Source organism: Charadrius vociferus, unplaced genomic scaffold, assembly GCF_000708025.1.
Source record: "Charadrius vociferus isolate BGI_N301 unplaced genomic scaffold, ASM70802v2 scaffold964, whole genome shotgun sequence".
Classification (NCBI taxonomy): Eukaryota; Metazoa; Chordata; class Aves; order Charadriiformes; family Charadriidae; genus Charadrius; species Charadrius vociferus.
In genome coordinates, this window is record NW_009647945.1 from 608,621 (window position 1) to 622,516 (window position 13,896).

The 13,896-nt window shown below is 53.9% G+C and overlaps 1 protein-coding gene across 1 annotated transcript in view; it reads left to right on the top strand.

The window, feature by feature from the left end:
- Positions 1 to 13,896, top strand: part of HYDIN (HYDIN, axonemal central pair apparatus protein) — a 161,992-nt gene that overhangs the window by 143,007 nt on the left and 5,089 nt on the right. Inside the window, exons 68-83 of the mRNA XM_009883265.1 lie at positions 544 to 762; positions 2,012 to 2,172; positions 2,965 to 3,097; positions 4,189 to 4,239; positions 4,674 to 4,837; positions 5,414 to 5,626; positions 6,306 to 6,444; positions 6,808 to 6,973; positions 7,865 to 8,012; positions 10,131 to 10,338; positions 10,588 to 10,809; positions 11,323 to 11,492; positions 11,676 to 11,874; positions 12,053 to 12,211; positions 12,751 to 13,031; positions 13,359 to 13,578. Coding sequence (XP_009881567.1) covers positions 544 to 762; positions 2,012 to 2,172; positions 2,965 to 3,097; positions 4,189 to 4,239; positions 4,674 to 4,837; positions 5,414 to 5,626; positions 6,306 to 6,444; positions 6,808 to 6,973; positions 7,865 to 8,012; positions 10,131 to 10,338; positions 10,588 to 10,809; positions 11,323 to 11,492; positions 11,676 to 11,874; positions 12,053 to 12,211; positions 12,751 to 13,031; positions 13,359 to 13,578 — 2,853 coding nt within the window. The remainder of the gene's footprint in view (positions 1 to 543; positions 763 to 2,011; positions 2,173 to 2,964; positions 3,098 to 4,188; positions 4,240 to 4,673; positions 4,838 to 5,413; positions 5,627 to 6,305; positions 6,445 to 6,807; positions 6,974 to 7,864; positions 8,013 to 10,130; positions 10,339 to 10,587; positions 10,810 to 11,322; positions 11,493 to 11,675; positions 11,875 to 12,052; positions 12,212 to 12,750; positions 13,032 to 13,358; positions 13,579 to 13,896) is intronic.

Below are 13,896 nucleotides of genomic sequence, written 5' to 3' on the forward strand. Positions count from 1 at the left end.
TCTTCTCTTCTCCAGACTGAACAGCCCCACGTCCCTCAGCCTTTCCTCACCAGAGAGATGCTCCAGTCCCCTCAGCATCTCCGCAGCCCTTTGCTGGACCCTCTCCAGCAGTTCCCTGTCCTTCTTGACCCGGGGAGCCCCAAACTGGACACAATGCTCCAGATGTGGCCTCCCCAGGGCAGAGCGTAGGGGGAGGATGACCTCCCTCCACCTGCTGGCCACACTCTCCTTGATGCCCCCCAGGATGCCCTTGGCCTTCTTGGCCACCAGGGCACATTGCTGGCTCGTGGCCATCCTGTTGTCCCCCAGGACTCCCAGGTCCCTTTCCACAGAGCTGCTCTCCAGGAGGTCAGCCCCCAACCTGTACTGGTGTGTGGGGTTATTCCTCCCCAGATGCAGTACCCCACACTTGCCCGTGTTGAACTTCATAAGGTTCCTCTCTGCCCAGTTCTGGCCCAGCTGCTCACCACATCAGTCCCTTTGCTGTCAGTCCTGCCCTTGCCAGTGTTTCCAGTTTGGTCTTGGCTCTCCGGTTCTCCCTAGGTGGGACACCTCCATGCTGGCTGTGCTAAGGACATCACAGTAACCTTGAAATCGGACATGGCGGTCGCCTTCAAAATGCACCCAGTGAAGTGTAAGGTGGCTCGGATCGCCTTCCAGCTGCCACCAGAGCAGGTTACCGACTGGGACGACCGCCTGCGCACTGTCAAGTGGGTGGATGCCACGAAGGACCCAGCAGCCACGTGGCCTGTGAAGAAGAAGGTAAGAAGCACAATAGCAAAAGCTAACTGAGCTTCTAGAAAGGGAACTGCCGACGGCAGCAGGTTGACGTGTCTGCTGGCTAAGCAGCTTTTGCTTCCTCCTGACACTTAATCCATCCGTGAGGTTAACCAGCAGCACGTTTTAGGGGAGAGGCGGATGCACGGTGACCTGATACTGTCTCGCAAGATGGGGAAGTCTTTTTGACGAGAGGCATTTAGGTTGACAAGAGATGTTTAGCCACATGCGAACTATCAGTCGCTGCCAAAAGCTGAAGTGTGGCAGCCTGTGTTGAAGGGGAGGTCACATTTTATGGTAACGCATTTTGTGGCATTGAAATCTCTTCATCTGATTCAGTGCCTTTTCACCAACGAGGGGTTAAATCCAGTGTGCTCGTTCTCTTGTTTTGAAGCGGAGAGCAACACTAGCACTCTTCTGTGTGCGCAGGTGAGCTCACCAGCGTGCTGTGGGTGAGCTCGGAGCTCTGTCCACACTGATGCAAGAGATTTTGGTTGTGGTCTCTGTATCGTGTGGGATATTTCATTACGGAGCAGCCCAGGCGCTGTATGGGAGTCATGCAGGATTCCGGAGAATTATCATTGCCAGAAACTCTGACTTTTAATTACCATTATTGCCAAACACACTTATCTTGGGTGAAGGTTCTTCCCTAGTTTCTGAGCCATTGTACAACCTGTAAACCAAACTACTTCCCCATCAAAGCATTAGCAGTCGGAGACGTTCCCAATGAGTTCATTCCCATCCCAAAATGCCCATCTCCAACCCCTGCAAGTGTGGCTGTTGCCCCACACGTAACATCTGGGAAAAACTTTCTCCTAAGACAAGAAGGAAAAGGTCCTTTCTAGGTTTGTTCCTTCTGGGGGGTTCTCCACGCACAGAGTTCCAGCAGTGGAACTTAATCCTAATTTAGAGGGCTGCGGAATTTATAGGGGGTTAGGAAAAAGGTCGGACGCTGTACAGGGTTGAAACACAGGGGCTGATACCCGGTCACAGTCCCCATGGGTGTACTCAGTTGTGGTGCTGATCACTTTGATGAGTGGGTAGAAACAAATACTACAGTGGAAGGGTCAAATTTTGTCATCTTTCCAGGGAAATAAATGGGAACAGTCCTTCCTAGCCCCTATAATATGGCTGATTTTGGAGGCCGAGAGGCTCCCTGCTCAGCCTGGCTTTGTGGGCTCTGCTCAGTGATATTTTTTTTTTATTTTTTTTTTTCCCCCTCTCCTGTTTGGAGGTGATTGAGACAGACCCCGAACCGGCTCACACTGTCCTGGAGAAGAGCAGCCGTGAGGTGGAGCTTCGCCTCAGTGCTGTCGTTGACTACGCGGAGTTCCAGCTGGATATGGACGTGATTCAGTTCAAGGAGATGTTGCTCTTCCAGACGAGGATACTCACGTGAGTGTGGGGGGCCAGACCTGCGAGCAGGAGCCGACTTTGCCCAGGGCTGACCCAGTACCTGCTTCCCCAGAGCCACGCTGGGTTCCTTCTGCTCATGGTCCTGTGCCAGCAGAGGTTACACGGACACGCTCGTCACTTTGTGGCTTAATAAAACCTCTTCTAATTTCTAACAGGCTGATCAGCCTCCGCGGGGGGTGCTGCTGCCTGCTGAGTCTGAGGTCTCAGCTTCCACACGTAACCTGGCACATCTCCCACGTGTGGATCCCAGTCCCATCGAGGGCTTTATGTTCAATCTCACCTTCAAATAAATCATTTATTGTTTCATCCTCTCCAAGTCCTGGCTGGGCGCTGGGGCCTGTGTATCTGCACACAAAGCCCAGCAGGAGATGGTGGCTGCCGTCCTGCCAAGACGTGCCAGGAGAGGCTCGTTTCTGCTGTGCCCTTCTGCTGAGAACAGCCATGGGTTTGCTGTCGTTGCGTGTTGCCTGTCCTCATCTGCTTGAGGACGAGTTTGCAGTCGAAATAACGTCAAACCGAGACTTAAAGACCCAAATAAGACCCTTGGATTAAGTCTCCTGGGCACCGTGTCTGCCCTTTCCTCTTTAACTTCCAAACTTGGAAATATTTTGTCTCGGGGCAGCCCAGGGAGGCGATCTAGCCATGGCAAAGTCTGGGGAAGAAGATGCTACTCAGCATAAAGAAAGGGGTTCCCGGAGCCCACCGTACAGCGTTACTTCTCTACTTGCTTTCTATTTGTTGGACTTTTTATTCATCCTTCTTGCTTTTCAGTTTCCACCTCTCCAATACGGGGAATGTGGCCCTGGAATACAGCTGGATGGTGGCTGTGGAGGATGAAAGGGCGGTGAACCATACTGGGGAGCTGCTCCCGCCCGGTCTGGATGGTAAGGCGCTCTCTGTTGCAGCTGGGGGGTGCCCGGGGTGTTTTGGTTGGTAGCTGAGGGCTTGGGGAGAAGAACACCCCACTTCACCCCAAAACACGAATTGCTTTTTCATCCCTGTCCAGTCATCCGCTTTCATCAGTGTCTTCCCAGCTACAGCGGGAGACTTCCTCCTTGCCGCCTCCCTGCCTGTCCGACCCTCCTCTGCTTGCTGTGACACTCGTGCTCTGCACGGGAGCTGAGCCCACCTCAGTGGGGAGCCATGTGGTGGGCCAGGACAGGGAAGGGGGGACATCAGGGCACCTCTTCGGGAAGACCCTGAGACTGGGAAAATCGATGGTGGCTGCAGTCACTGTCCGTGTGCAGTTCCCTAGTCCATGACAAGCGCAAAGTCACTGTCTAAAATTAACCCTCCGAACTTGGGCCACCAGGGTTGTCCACTGCAGGCGGAGACCCTGCTCACAGCAGCTATCGGAGCTCAACGGCGGGGCCGTGACTCGTTAACCTGCAGTAACGCGGTTGCGTCTGAAGACGTGGTGTCCTTGGGAGCAGTGTGGTTCTCTGTGGGGAAACGGGGCTGCGTGTCCGAGAGGTCTGGTTGGGAACAGGAGTGAGGAGAGCCGCCAACTCTCGCGTTCCGTACCACGGGCAGCTCGTCTGATGGCCAAAACCGGGGAGCCCAACCCAACCCTTGATGCTCTGCATGTCCTTATCTCCCTCCCCTGTGGGTCCTGGCGTTGGCTCTTCCCCGGTGCAGGGTACACTCGTGCCAAAGCCGGTCTGCTGGGCTGTGCCATGAGCTGGCTGGTTGTCAGTTGTGAAAGCCTGAGAAAGAGGAAGGAAGGAAAGGGTGTGAAGGACAGAGCAGCGCTGTTCCCCAAAGCCTTCTCTCCATCACGCACAATTCAGTTCTGCAGGCAACGAGGACTTAACGCTGTCCTTGGGACGTACTGGGACATGAAACAGCGCCTGGAAATTTTCCCAGATGCTGTAACAGTCATCTCTACTGTTAGTTTTGGGAATGAACAGTGGCCAGAAACCATTCTGCAGGAGAAGTTTGCACCTTAGTTCCCCAGCCCCAGAGACAGAGAGGGTTTAACAGTGTGGAGCGAAGCGTCTGGCGTCAGTCCTGAGCCCATTTAATTTGCTGACGTACAGCCTTCCCGTCTGTCATCACAGCATCTTTAACGGATGCTCAGTGGCGTGGTTTGATTCGAGCAGTTTGCTGGGTCTCTGCTGGGCCTTTTCACTGGTTTTGCTGCCCCCCACCATGTTCTGCCTCCTGTCTGTTCTCACTTTCACACCTGTCCCCCTGACTTTCTGGGATTAGGATTTAGCAAACTGACCACTCTCCCCGTTCTTCACTGGGAGTCCTCCCGCTGTAAGCACTTGGCCAGAGATGCCCCAAGTGCATCCCAGTTCCCTCCTGTCCCACCCACAGCAGGGGGCAGAGGTGCTGGGAGCAGAGGATTTCCTCCTTGAAAGATGTCCTGCTATAACCTCTTCCTTACCGCAGGGGGGTTCCTCTCTTCAGCTTCTGGTGGCCCTGTGAAGCTCCAGTCTAGCTGTTCTTCGAGCCAGCTGAGCTGCAAACTGGAGCAGGTCTCTTCCTCCCTGAGCTCATCTCTGAACACCGGCAGCGCCACCCCGGTGTTCTCCATCGAGCCCTGCAGTGGCACCGTCCTTGCCGGCCAGGAGCAGCTCTTCCAGATTAAGTTCTCTCCGGTCTACGTGGGGGAATTTGAAAGCCGTATGTTCTGCAGGTAGGAAATGTCCAGGCACTTTTCAACTCGTGCTGCTGATGGATAGTTGTGGTATTGGCTCTGGTTGGGGCGGGTGGGAGTGCGGATCTGGGGACAGCCAGCTCCAGAGAGGCAGCAGAAACAACCAACGTACAAGAGTGAGGAAAGCTGATCATCCAACCTTGGTAGAAGCAGGTACGGAGAGACTGGGAAACGACGTTGTATGAAATATTAAGCTCCTAGAGGGTTGCAAAACCTGGAATGAGAGATCCAAGAAGGCTGCCAAGGGCCAGCCAGCCCCTGGCTGTGCTTCCTTATCAGATGAGCCCGGCTTCCTTCTCCACACAGACACCCGTGCACTGTGGTTGGTCTCTAGACACGTAACTCTTCATATTTCTGCCGTTTCACCTCTGCTGCCTCCACGGCGGGAGCGCAGTTCTGTTTGATTCGCTGCTCAATGCTTGCACAGAGAGAGGATGCAACCCTTGTGTGCTGTCCAGGGAGATGTGTCAACCTTCAACCCTTGTGTCCTTGTCCAACAAGCAGTTGGCTGGCTGGAAACGTTAGTCTGGCTAATACCGGTCCCTTTCTTCCCAGTATTCCTAACCTGAAGCCAAATCAGAAGGGCCCAGAGGTGGTTGTGAACGGGAGAAGCCTGATGCCAGACTGCCACTTTGAACTGGAAGACTCTGACTACATCACCGCGAAAAGGCGCAGCCCAGAGTTGCAGGGACCAAAGGGGACAACGTTTGATCCCAACACAAGAGTGATTGAGTTTGCGGCAACTGGAGTGTGCAGCAGGATCAGCAGGTAGGTGTGGGCATGATTTCTGTTGACGGTCTCCTAGTCACCCCCCTTAACCTGAGTCCTCTCCAGCTACTCTTCCAAGCCCCATGGCACATCTGTACCTTGTCTGTGATCTACTGATGCTTGGCCACCAGTTTGTTTTGGGGCTGGAGCAAGGTGGTCACTTCAGTGACCAACTGGCCAATTTTCTGTTTTCTTTGACCCTTTCTTCAATAAGGTGTGGGTCAGTCTGGGAGGACCGCGTATCCCCAGCCTGTGCCATGTGGCCAGTACACCCTTTCTCCCTTTGAGGAGCATCCTTGGGACATTCTCGCTCCTTTGAGATACTTGTCAGACATGGTTGGTGAAGGCTGCAACCACAACAGAGAAGTATCATCTTACAAAGAAGTCCTACTGCACTTTATTTTACTGTTTTCACTTGATCTTACCATTTTAACGTGCAGGAGTTTGGCTATGTCCTTGCTAATTTCTTTGTCCATAGGCATTGATCTGTAGACAACTGGGAGGCAAACAGGGCCCCTAGAAAGCAGGTGAAATGTTTGTGCTCCCAGTGTCATTCCCCTATACCAAATAACTCCTTCCAGGTGGTGTCCAGGACTGGCAGTGCCTGATGTCTGCTGCAGGACAGAGTCATTAACGTCCCAACACGACCTTAGTAGTCCTTTTTACTTTGTGTGCGCAGGACCTTCATGGTTATGAACCCAACCGGTTCCACGTATTCCTTCCAGTGGACTTGCCAAGACCCTGAAGCCCCACCAGAACAGGTGGCTTTCTTCTGCCTTGCCGAGAGAGGTCAGATCCAGCCAGGGAAGAAAGCAGAGGTGCGTGCAGAAAATTAAGGCAGTAGATCCAGTACACGTGTATTACCAGTTTAACATGGGCTACGTCTACACTTACTGGGCGTCCCATCTCACTGTGAGCTTGCCAAGACTGTGAAGAACGAGTCTATGATTCCAGGAAACCTTTGACTGAAGTGTAAATGAACTGGCAGGTGAACCTGTTCTCACCCTGTACCCCACATTTGCCATACTTTTGGGCTGTAAGTGGCACAGCAGCCTAACTCTGAGCTGACAGCACCATGAGGTGGAGGTTCCTGGGGCTTCTTGGTGGTATAGACTACACCTCCCCCCGCCTTACCCTGCCAAGGGCAGAAGCTTTCCTTCATCTGCCTCTTTCTTCCCCAGATGAAGTTTGAATTCATCGCCCGGCACCTGGACATCACAGAATCATTCTGGGTCTTTACAATTCCTGAGCAGAGCATCTCAGTCCCGTTCCTGTTGGTGGGCAACACCACCGACCCGCTAGTGACTCTGGACAGATCCCACCTCAACTTCCACTTGCTGTTAATCGGTGAGCACCGTAATTACACCTTACACGCTCAGAAGTGTACCTCTCCAGGAGCCCAGCAGTCCCGTTATTCCAGCAGGCTCAGAATCCCAGACTGGTGGGGGTGGGAGTGGCCCTCTGGAGCTCCCCCATCCCACCCCCTGCCAGAGCAGGGGCACCTCCAGCAGTGGCACAGGACGGCGTCCAGGCGGGTTTGGGATGGCTCCAGAGGCCTCAGGTGGAGATGGAACTGCCCATGGTCACCTTTGTGCCCGTTCCCTCTTGTCCTGTCACTGGGCACCACTGGAAACAGACTGTTCCCATCCCCCCGGCACCCTCCCTTGAATGATTTATCAGTGTTGATAAGATCCCCCTCAGTCTTCTCTTCTCCGGACTGAACAGCCCCACGTCCCTCAGCCTTTCCTCACCAGAGAGATGCTCCAGTCCCCTCATCATCTCCATAGCCCTTTGCTGGACCCTCTCCAGCAGTTCCCTGTCCTTCTTGACCCGGGGAGCCCCGAACTGGACACAATGCTCCAGATGTGGCCTCATCAGGGCAGAGGGGGAGGATAAAGGAGGCTGGAAATGGAAATGGGCCCTTGTGAGCAGAGCATCCAGCTCCTGGCACCCAAGTCTACGAGGGAGAAGAAGGAGAAGGGAGGAAGGCATGTGGCAGGGACACGGCACGTAGTTGGGGCTTGTTTCCAAGAGGGGATTTGGGGGTGACGCAGGGGATCCCAGGGGGTGAGAAGCAGGTTTCCATGTTGGTGTCCTGAGCGTGCCATGCTGCAGGGAATGCTGCTGGCTGCAATTTTCCTGCAGGGCTGAGCCGGCAGGCAGGAGCGCGGTGGACAGTGGTGGTCTGGTGGCCAGAGGAACAAAAGGTTTTCAGCACCTGCTTTGTCCTCTCCCCAGGGCACGAGGTACACCAGACTATCTATATAATCAACAGCGAGAAGGAAGCCTTCAGCTTTGCTTTCAGAGAAAGCTCTCTCTTCTCAGAGGGATGCAACGCCACCATGAAAATAGAGCCCCTGGAAGGCTCCATTGCTCCTCTTTCAAGGTAACAGGGCTCACAGGCCAGATTCCCTCTCCTGCGTGCCAAACGTCACATGGTTGTCTTGCTTTTGAGGCTTTCTCCCCTCCACAGTCACTAGGTGACCTTCTGCAACAGCAGACATCTGCCTTGTTTCGGTCCTTCCCGATGGGGACACCACGAAACTGTGGGTTTCTCCATAAAGTGGCTGTGTCGGTGTTACCCGGGTCTTCTAGGCCCCCATTCTGGAGAAGTTCAGGCTTTGGATCTTCTAGTTTTGATGACAACAGCATGTTTGGGGGTTTTAACCCTGTGATTTCCTGAGCCAGCAGCCTTAAGTAGGCAAGGTCTCCTCTCTTCCCTGTGTTCTTTTGGCAACACAGAATCCCAGACTGCTCAGGGTTGGATGGGACCTCTGCAGATCATCCAGTCCAACCCGCTGTCAGAGCAGGGGCACCTCCAGCAGTTGCACAGGATAATGCTTGGGTGGGATTTGAATGGCTCCAGAGTGGGAGACACCCCCACCTCTCTGGGCAGCCTGTGCCACTGCTCTGCCACCCTCACAGCAGAGAAGGCCCTCCTCAGGTGGAGATGGAACTGCCCATGGTCACGTTTGTGCCCATTCCCTTTTGTCCTGTCACTGGGCACCACTGACAAAAGACTGTTCCCATACCCCCAGCACCCTCCCTTGAAGGATTGATCAGCATTGATAAGATCCCCCTCAGTCTTCTCTTCTCCAGACTGAACAGCCCCAAGTCCCTCAGCGTTTCCTCAGCAGAGAGATGCTCCAGTCCCCTCATCATCTCCGTAGCCCTTTGCTGGACCCTCTCCAGCAGTTCCCTGTCCTTCTTGACCCGGGGAGCCCTGAACTGGACACGGTGCTCCAGATGCGATGTCACCAGGGCAGAGCAGAGGGGGAGAGCTCACCACACATGGTCTGTGCAAAGCCACCAGGAGCAACAAAGCGCACAAGCAGCACTTACGCCCATCCTGGGGGACAGCGACGGCTTACACAACTAGCTGTGTTTTGCGGGATCACCCATCAGAAAATGGATGCTCTTTTCTTGCAAACTGTGGCCATGACTTGCCAGCAGGCATGATCGTGAGTCCAAGCAGTCTAAGAGGTCACTAGCTCGTTTGCTGATCCACCATGAATGGCCCTTTGCCCACCCGTAGCCTGCCTGGGTGTAAGGCGAATGCGTTAGGTCCGGGCAACATTGCTGTGGCTTAAAATATGATGAATTTTGGCTTGCCACAGGGTGCTAGACGAGAGCATCGCGTATCAGTCACTGTGGCTCACCTGAGAAGTGGTAATTCCTTAAATCTCCATAGTTTGTTTGTGTTTGATCATGTACCCAGAAATTACCCACAAAAATCACAAAGAGGCAGTTTGGTGGCACCCACGTTGTACTGCTGTCACGGGAGCTGGATTGTTCCTCTCTGTAAAGAAGATGTTACCCCTGACATGTTGATCATAGAATCATAGAATGATTTGGGTTGGAAGGGACCTTAAAGATCATCCAGTCCCACCCCCTGCCCTGGGCAGGGACACCTCCCACCAGCCCAGGTTGCTCCAAGCCCCATCCAACCTGGCCTTGAACACCTCCAGGGATGGGGCAACCTGCCCCGGGGGCTCACCACCCTCACGGGGAAAAATTTCTTCCTAATATCTCATCTAAATCTCCCTTCTTTCAGTTTGAAGCCATTCCCCCTCATCCTATCCCTACATGCCCTTGGAAAAAGTCCTTCCCCAGCTCTCCTGGAGCCCCTTTAGTGGGGAGAGATTGGAGAGACTGAAGTCTCTTGGAGTGTCCTCCTCTGTGTTTGGGACAGAAGTGAGGTCTCAACCCAACGCTGTCCTGTAGCACATGGGTTAGGAGGGCAGTAAGGTCAGCATTAGCTCAGGGTTTGCTGCCTTGTTGTTGTATCCTCTCCCATTTCATGGATCTTCATACCCTAAACAGTGCTCACCAGGGCTTGCTCCATAGTGGAAGGCCCTGGAAGGGCAGAGTGCTGCTCCTGGTTTCTCCCAGGCTTCGGGTCCCACCACAGCCATTGCACAGCTGCTGTCCTGTAGAGCAGGCAACGTGGGGCCAAGAAAGCTAAGAGAGAGTGGACGGAACAAAAAGGATCTTCTCCCCCCAGGTTTCCCGTTACAGTCTTCCTCACACCAACACTAGAAGGAGAGGTGGTCTTCAACCTCAAGTGCGATGTCAAGAGGAAGACCCAGCCCCTCTCCTTGAATATCAAGGCCACCAGCTATAGCATGAATGTGTCTGTCGGGTGCGAGGACAGCGATGGCTGTGTCACTGAGCTCAGTGCGCATGAGATTAACGTCATTGATTTCAAGGAGGTGAGCAGCGCTGGTTCCCCCAACCGTTTGCCCCACAAAGCCCTGCAAGACTGGGCTTTAACCAGGAGCTTTGAAGATATGTTTGAACAAGAGGGAATGTTTTTCCTCATTTGTGGGTCTCCAGAGGGAGGGAGGTTGATCTTTCAGACAGGTCATTAGCTGAATATGAAAGACGAAGGAGCGCTTGCTGGGCCGGCCAGCACTTCGCGTGTGCTTCAAGCCCTGCTCCTCACCACCTTCTCCCCGCAGGTACAGCTCAACGAGAACATCAAGCGCATCTTCAGCATCCGCAATAAGGGCAAGTTCAGCTTCACCTTCTCGTGGGAGCTGAGCGGCCCCGCAGCCCGTAAGCAGGTCCTTACCATCACCCCTCCGACGGGCGCCGTGCAGGCGGAGAGGAAAGCAGAGACCGAGCTGGCTTTCCACCCACAGAAGATGTGCTCTTTAAAGGATGTAGAGCTGACGCTGCAGGTGAGACACCGGCGTTACACGGGACCTTCGCCTTCCCTTGGCAGCAGGAGCCCAGAGCTAAGGGCTCTAAAGAGCCCGACCGCGGCAAAGAGGCTTCTGCTGCTGAAGTAAGGAGCCTGACGGTTTCTGAACGGAATACTTTAATGAGTGCTTATCCAGGACCGCTTTGGGAAGCATTTTTGTGGCAGGACACCTAATTTTGGGGGGGTCCTAGATGTGCATGGAGATGGAGCTGTTTCTCCTTGCCAGGCCCCTGCTGAGTCAGGTCCCACAGCTCAGAAAGGTCCCCCCAGCACGTGACTGCACAAAGCATGGCCACGGCTCTCCAGAAACCCTTTCCCTCTCAGCCCAAACCTTCCACCTCCTGTTCCCATTCTGGGGTCCTTTGGCACCTGCTCTTCCTTATCGTCACTGCAGCCAGCTGTCCCCCATCCTCTTCCTCGGCTATCTCTGGTGTTTGCAGTTGTAGTTCCCACCTCTTCAGCTGGCTCACGCTGTCTTTCTCCTCACCAGATCAGCAAGGGTCCCACGTTTACTTGCGTGTTCCTGGCCACCGTGGTAGTGCCCACTGTCCACTTCTCCACCACCAGAGTCAATTTTGGAGCCTGCTTCATCTACCACGCTGGGATGCCACCTGCCCGTCAGACCATCGTCATGACAAATGAGGCAGACAAGGATATCAGGTATGTCTTCTCTCCTGACCCTTCTTTAGAACACACCTGCTTCATGTTCTCATGACCCTTGTGGGTGAAATCCCGAGGGTGCATGGAGAGGAGACAGGAGAGCCCTAAGTAGCCCTGACATTGTCATCTGAGCACATGCAGCCTTCTGACACCTCCGCTCCTCTTTGCTGTGCTTTCTGCCAGTTTGAACTGCTTGTTCACCAGCACTGTGCACCTGAAGGTGGACTTCCGAGGGTGCATCCTACACCCAGGAGGGACAGTGGAGGTGCCCATCACTTTCTATCCCCGAGAGGTTGCGTCTTACCATGAGCTCATCCCTTTTGAAATCAATGGGCTTTGCCAGCAGACCATTGAGGTCCGAGGAAGGGGCACAGAAATGAAGGTGAGATGGAACCCAAAACCTTAAACTCCAGGAGGCAGACAGCCAGCATGGCTTTCTTTCTCATTTTCCTCATCTCTCTTCCCCAGCCTACTGTGTTTTGGTTTTCTGCTACGAGGGTGGCAAAAAAAAACCTCTTCTTTTCTTTCCTTTCGCTTTATATTAATCCCTCCTGCCTCAGGTTGATGTTGTGGAACCACAAGGAAAGGTGGTGAAGCTAGGAGCCCTCTCCATCGGACAGACGGTGAAGAAGATTGTCACCATAGCAAACAACAGTGTGGCCCCTCTCACTTTTAAGCTCCGTCTCACATCCACCATGCCAGAGCTGCAAGAAGCTGGGGTAAGGCCCCTTCTTTCACTGGCGAGCACTTTGGTGTGCCTACAGGGATGCCTGCAGGTAGCTATGAGCAGCTCTGGGTGGGAGCTGGTAGTTACAGTGGTGTGTTGTCCTGGCTGCCTGCCTGCTGTCCTGTCCTGCCTGCTGGGACTGCTCTACCAGCTGATAGATATGTGATATGCCTCATCTGAGCCGGGTGTCAGGACTCCCCCAAATAGCCAGAAGTGAGAAGGAGGTGCTCTCACCTGTTTTAGACACATATGTTAGGATGTGACCATGTATTAACATACATGGATATGGAAAGGTACTCTTTAAAGACCAAGAGTCACAACTCTCTTGGGGCTCACGGGGAAATCACTTTGGAAGACGTAATCCAGCTCACCACATCACAGGAAAATACCTTTCGTATGCAGGGATGCGTACAAGGGAATGAGTAGGATTGGGGCAACGTCGATGGGGAGAGAACAGGAATTGGAAGACTCTATGGAGGATTCACAGCTCAGTTGCCAGATGAAGTAGTCTCTACTCATTTCTTTGGGCAGGTTCTCTGCTTGAACCCCATCAGCGAACTAACTCTGAAGCCCAAAGGAGATACCTGTAAAGTGGAGGTGAACTTCTCTCCAAAGTGCCGCATCCAGCCGTTCGCTGAAGAAGTGATGTTGGAGTGCAACGGCCTGGCACGCTCCCTCTTCATGGTGCGGGGCTCCTGCCAGGGCATCCAAGTGAGCTTGGACCAGGAACACCTCAGCTTTGGAGCAGTGGTGCAGCACAGCCACACATCCCGGCACATCATCATGCAGAACACAGGCGACATAGGAGTCAAGTAATGCAAAACTCTGAGGGCTGAGAGCTTGGATGAGGGTTGGATGGAGTTGTAGCTTGCCCAGATAGTTCCCCTCTGCTTTTCCATCCCAGTGGAGAGTTATGCAGCCAGGGCTGTGTGGTCAGGCCCTGGAAGTTAGCAAGGGATACAACCACAGGCTTGTTTACAGATGGGTCCTGCCCAACCTGAAGCCTTATTTCCAGGTGGCTCAGCATTATGCCTGAGAGCTGGTGGAAAAGCCCCCAAAAGGCTTAGAGACAGCAAACTGCATTCTCAGCTTCCCAGTTGCTAATCCTTCCTTCCTGTCCCTGTGCTTTCCTTGGCAAGGTTTGAGTGGGACATCAAGAGCTTCAAGCCAGATTTCTCCATCAGCCCCGCAAAGGGTTACATCTCCCCAGGAATGGATGTCCCCTTCGTCGTGACATTCCGCCCCTCGAAGCTGAGCCATGCTATCCAGTACAGGGACCTGCAGTGCTTCATCCAGGGCAGTGAGCCGCTCTGCCTTACGCTGGCAGGATGCTGCATGGAGATCCCTGTGGCCAAAGAGGTAATGGAAGCGGAGTCAGGATGGGTCCCCCCTACCCCACCATTTGCACCACATCTCTCCCAGGGCAGGGACTGGAGGACACTTGCATGCATAGACTCACTCCTGTGTGTCGTCTTGTCTGGGTATCCCAGAGAGCTGAGAAAACCGCTGGGTGGGTTTCCCAAAATGTCTCTTACTGCCTTCCTCCCCTATTAAAGGTGCCGCTCCTCCAGCGCACGCGTTGGCAGTCCTGGCCCTGCGTTGCAGCACCCCTGGCTGCAGGGACAACCTGCAGGGTTCTTCCGAGACACTCCCCACAGAGCCACCCAGCCACAGCAA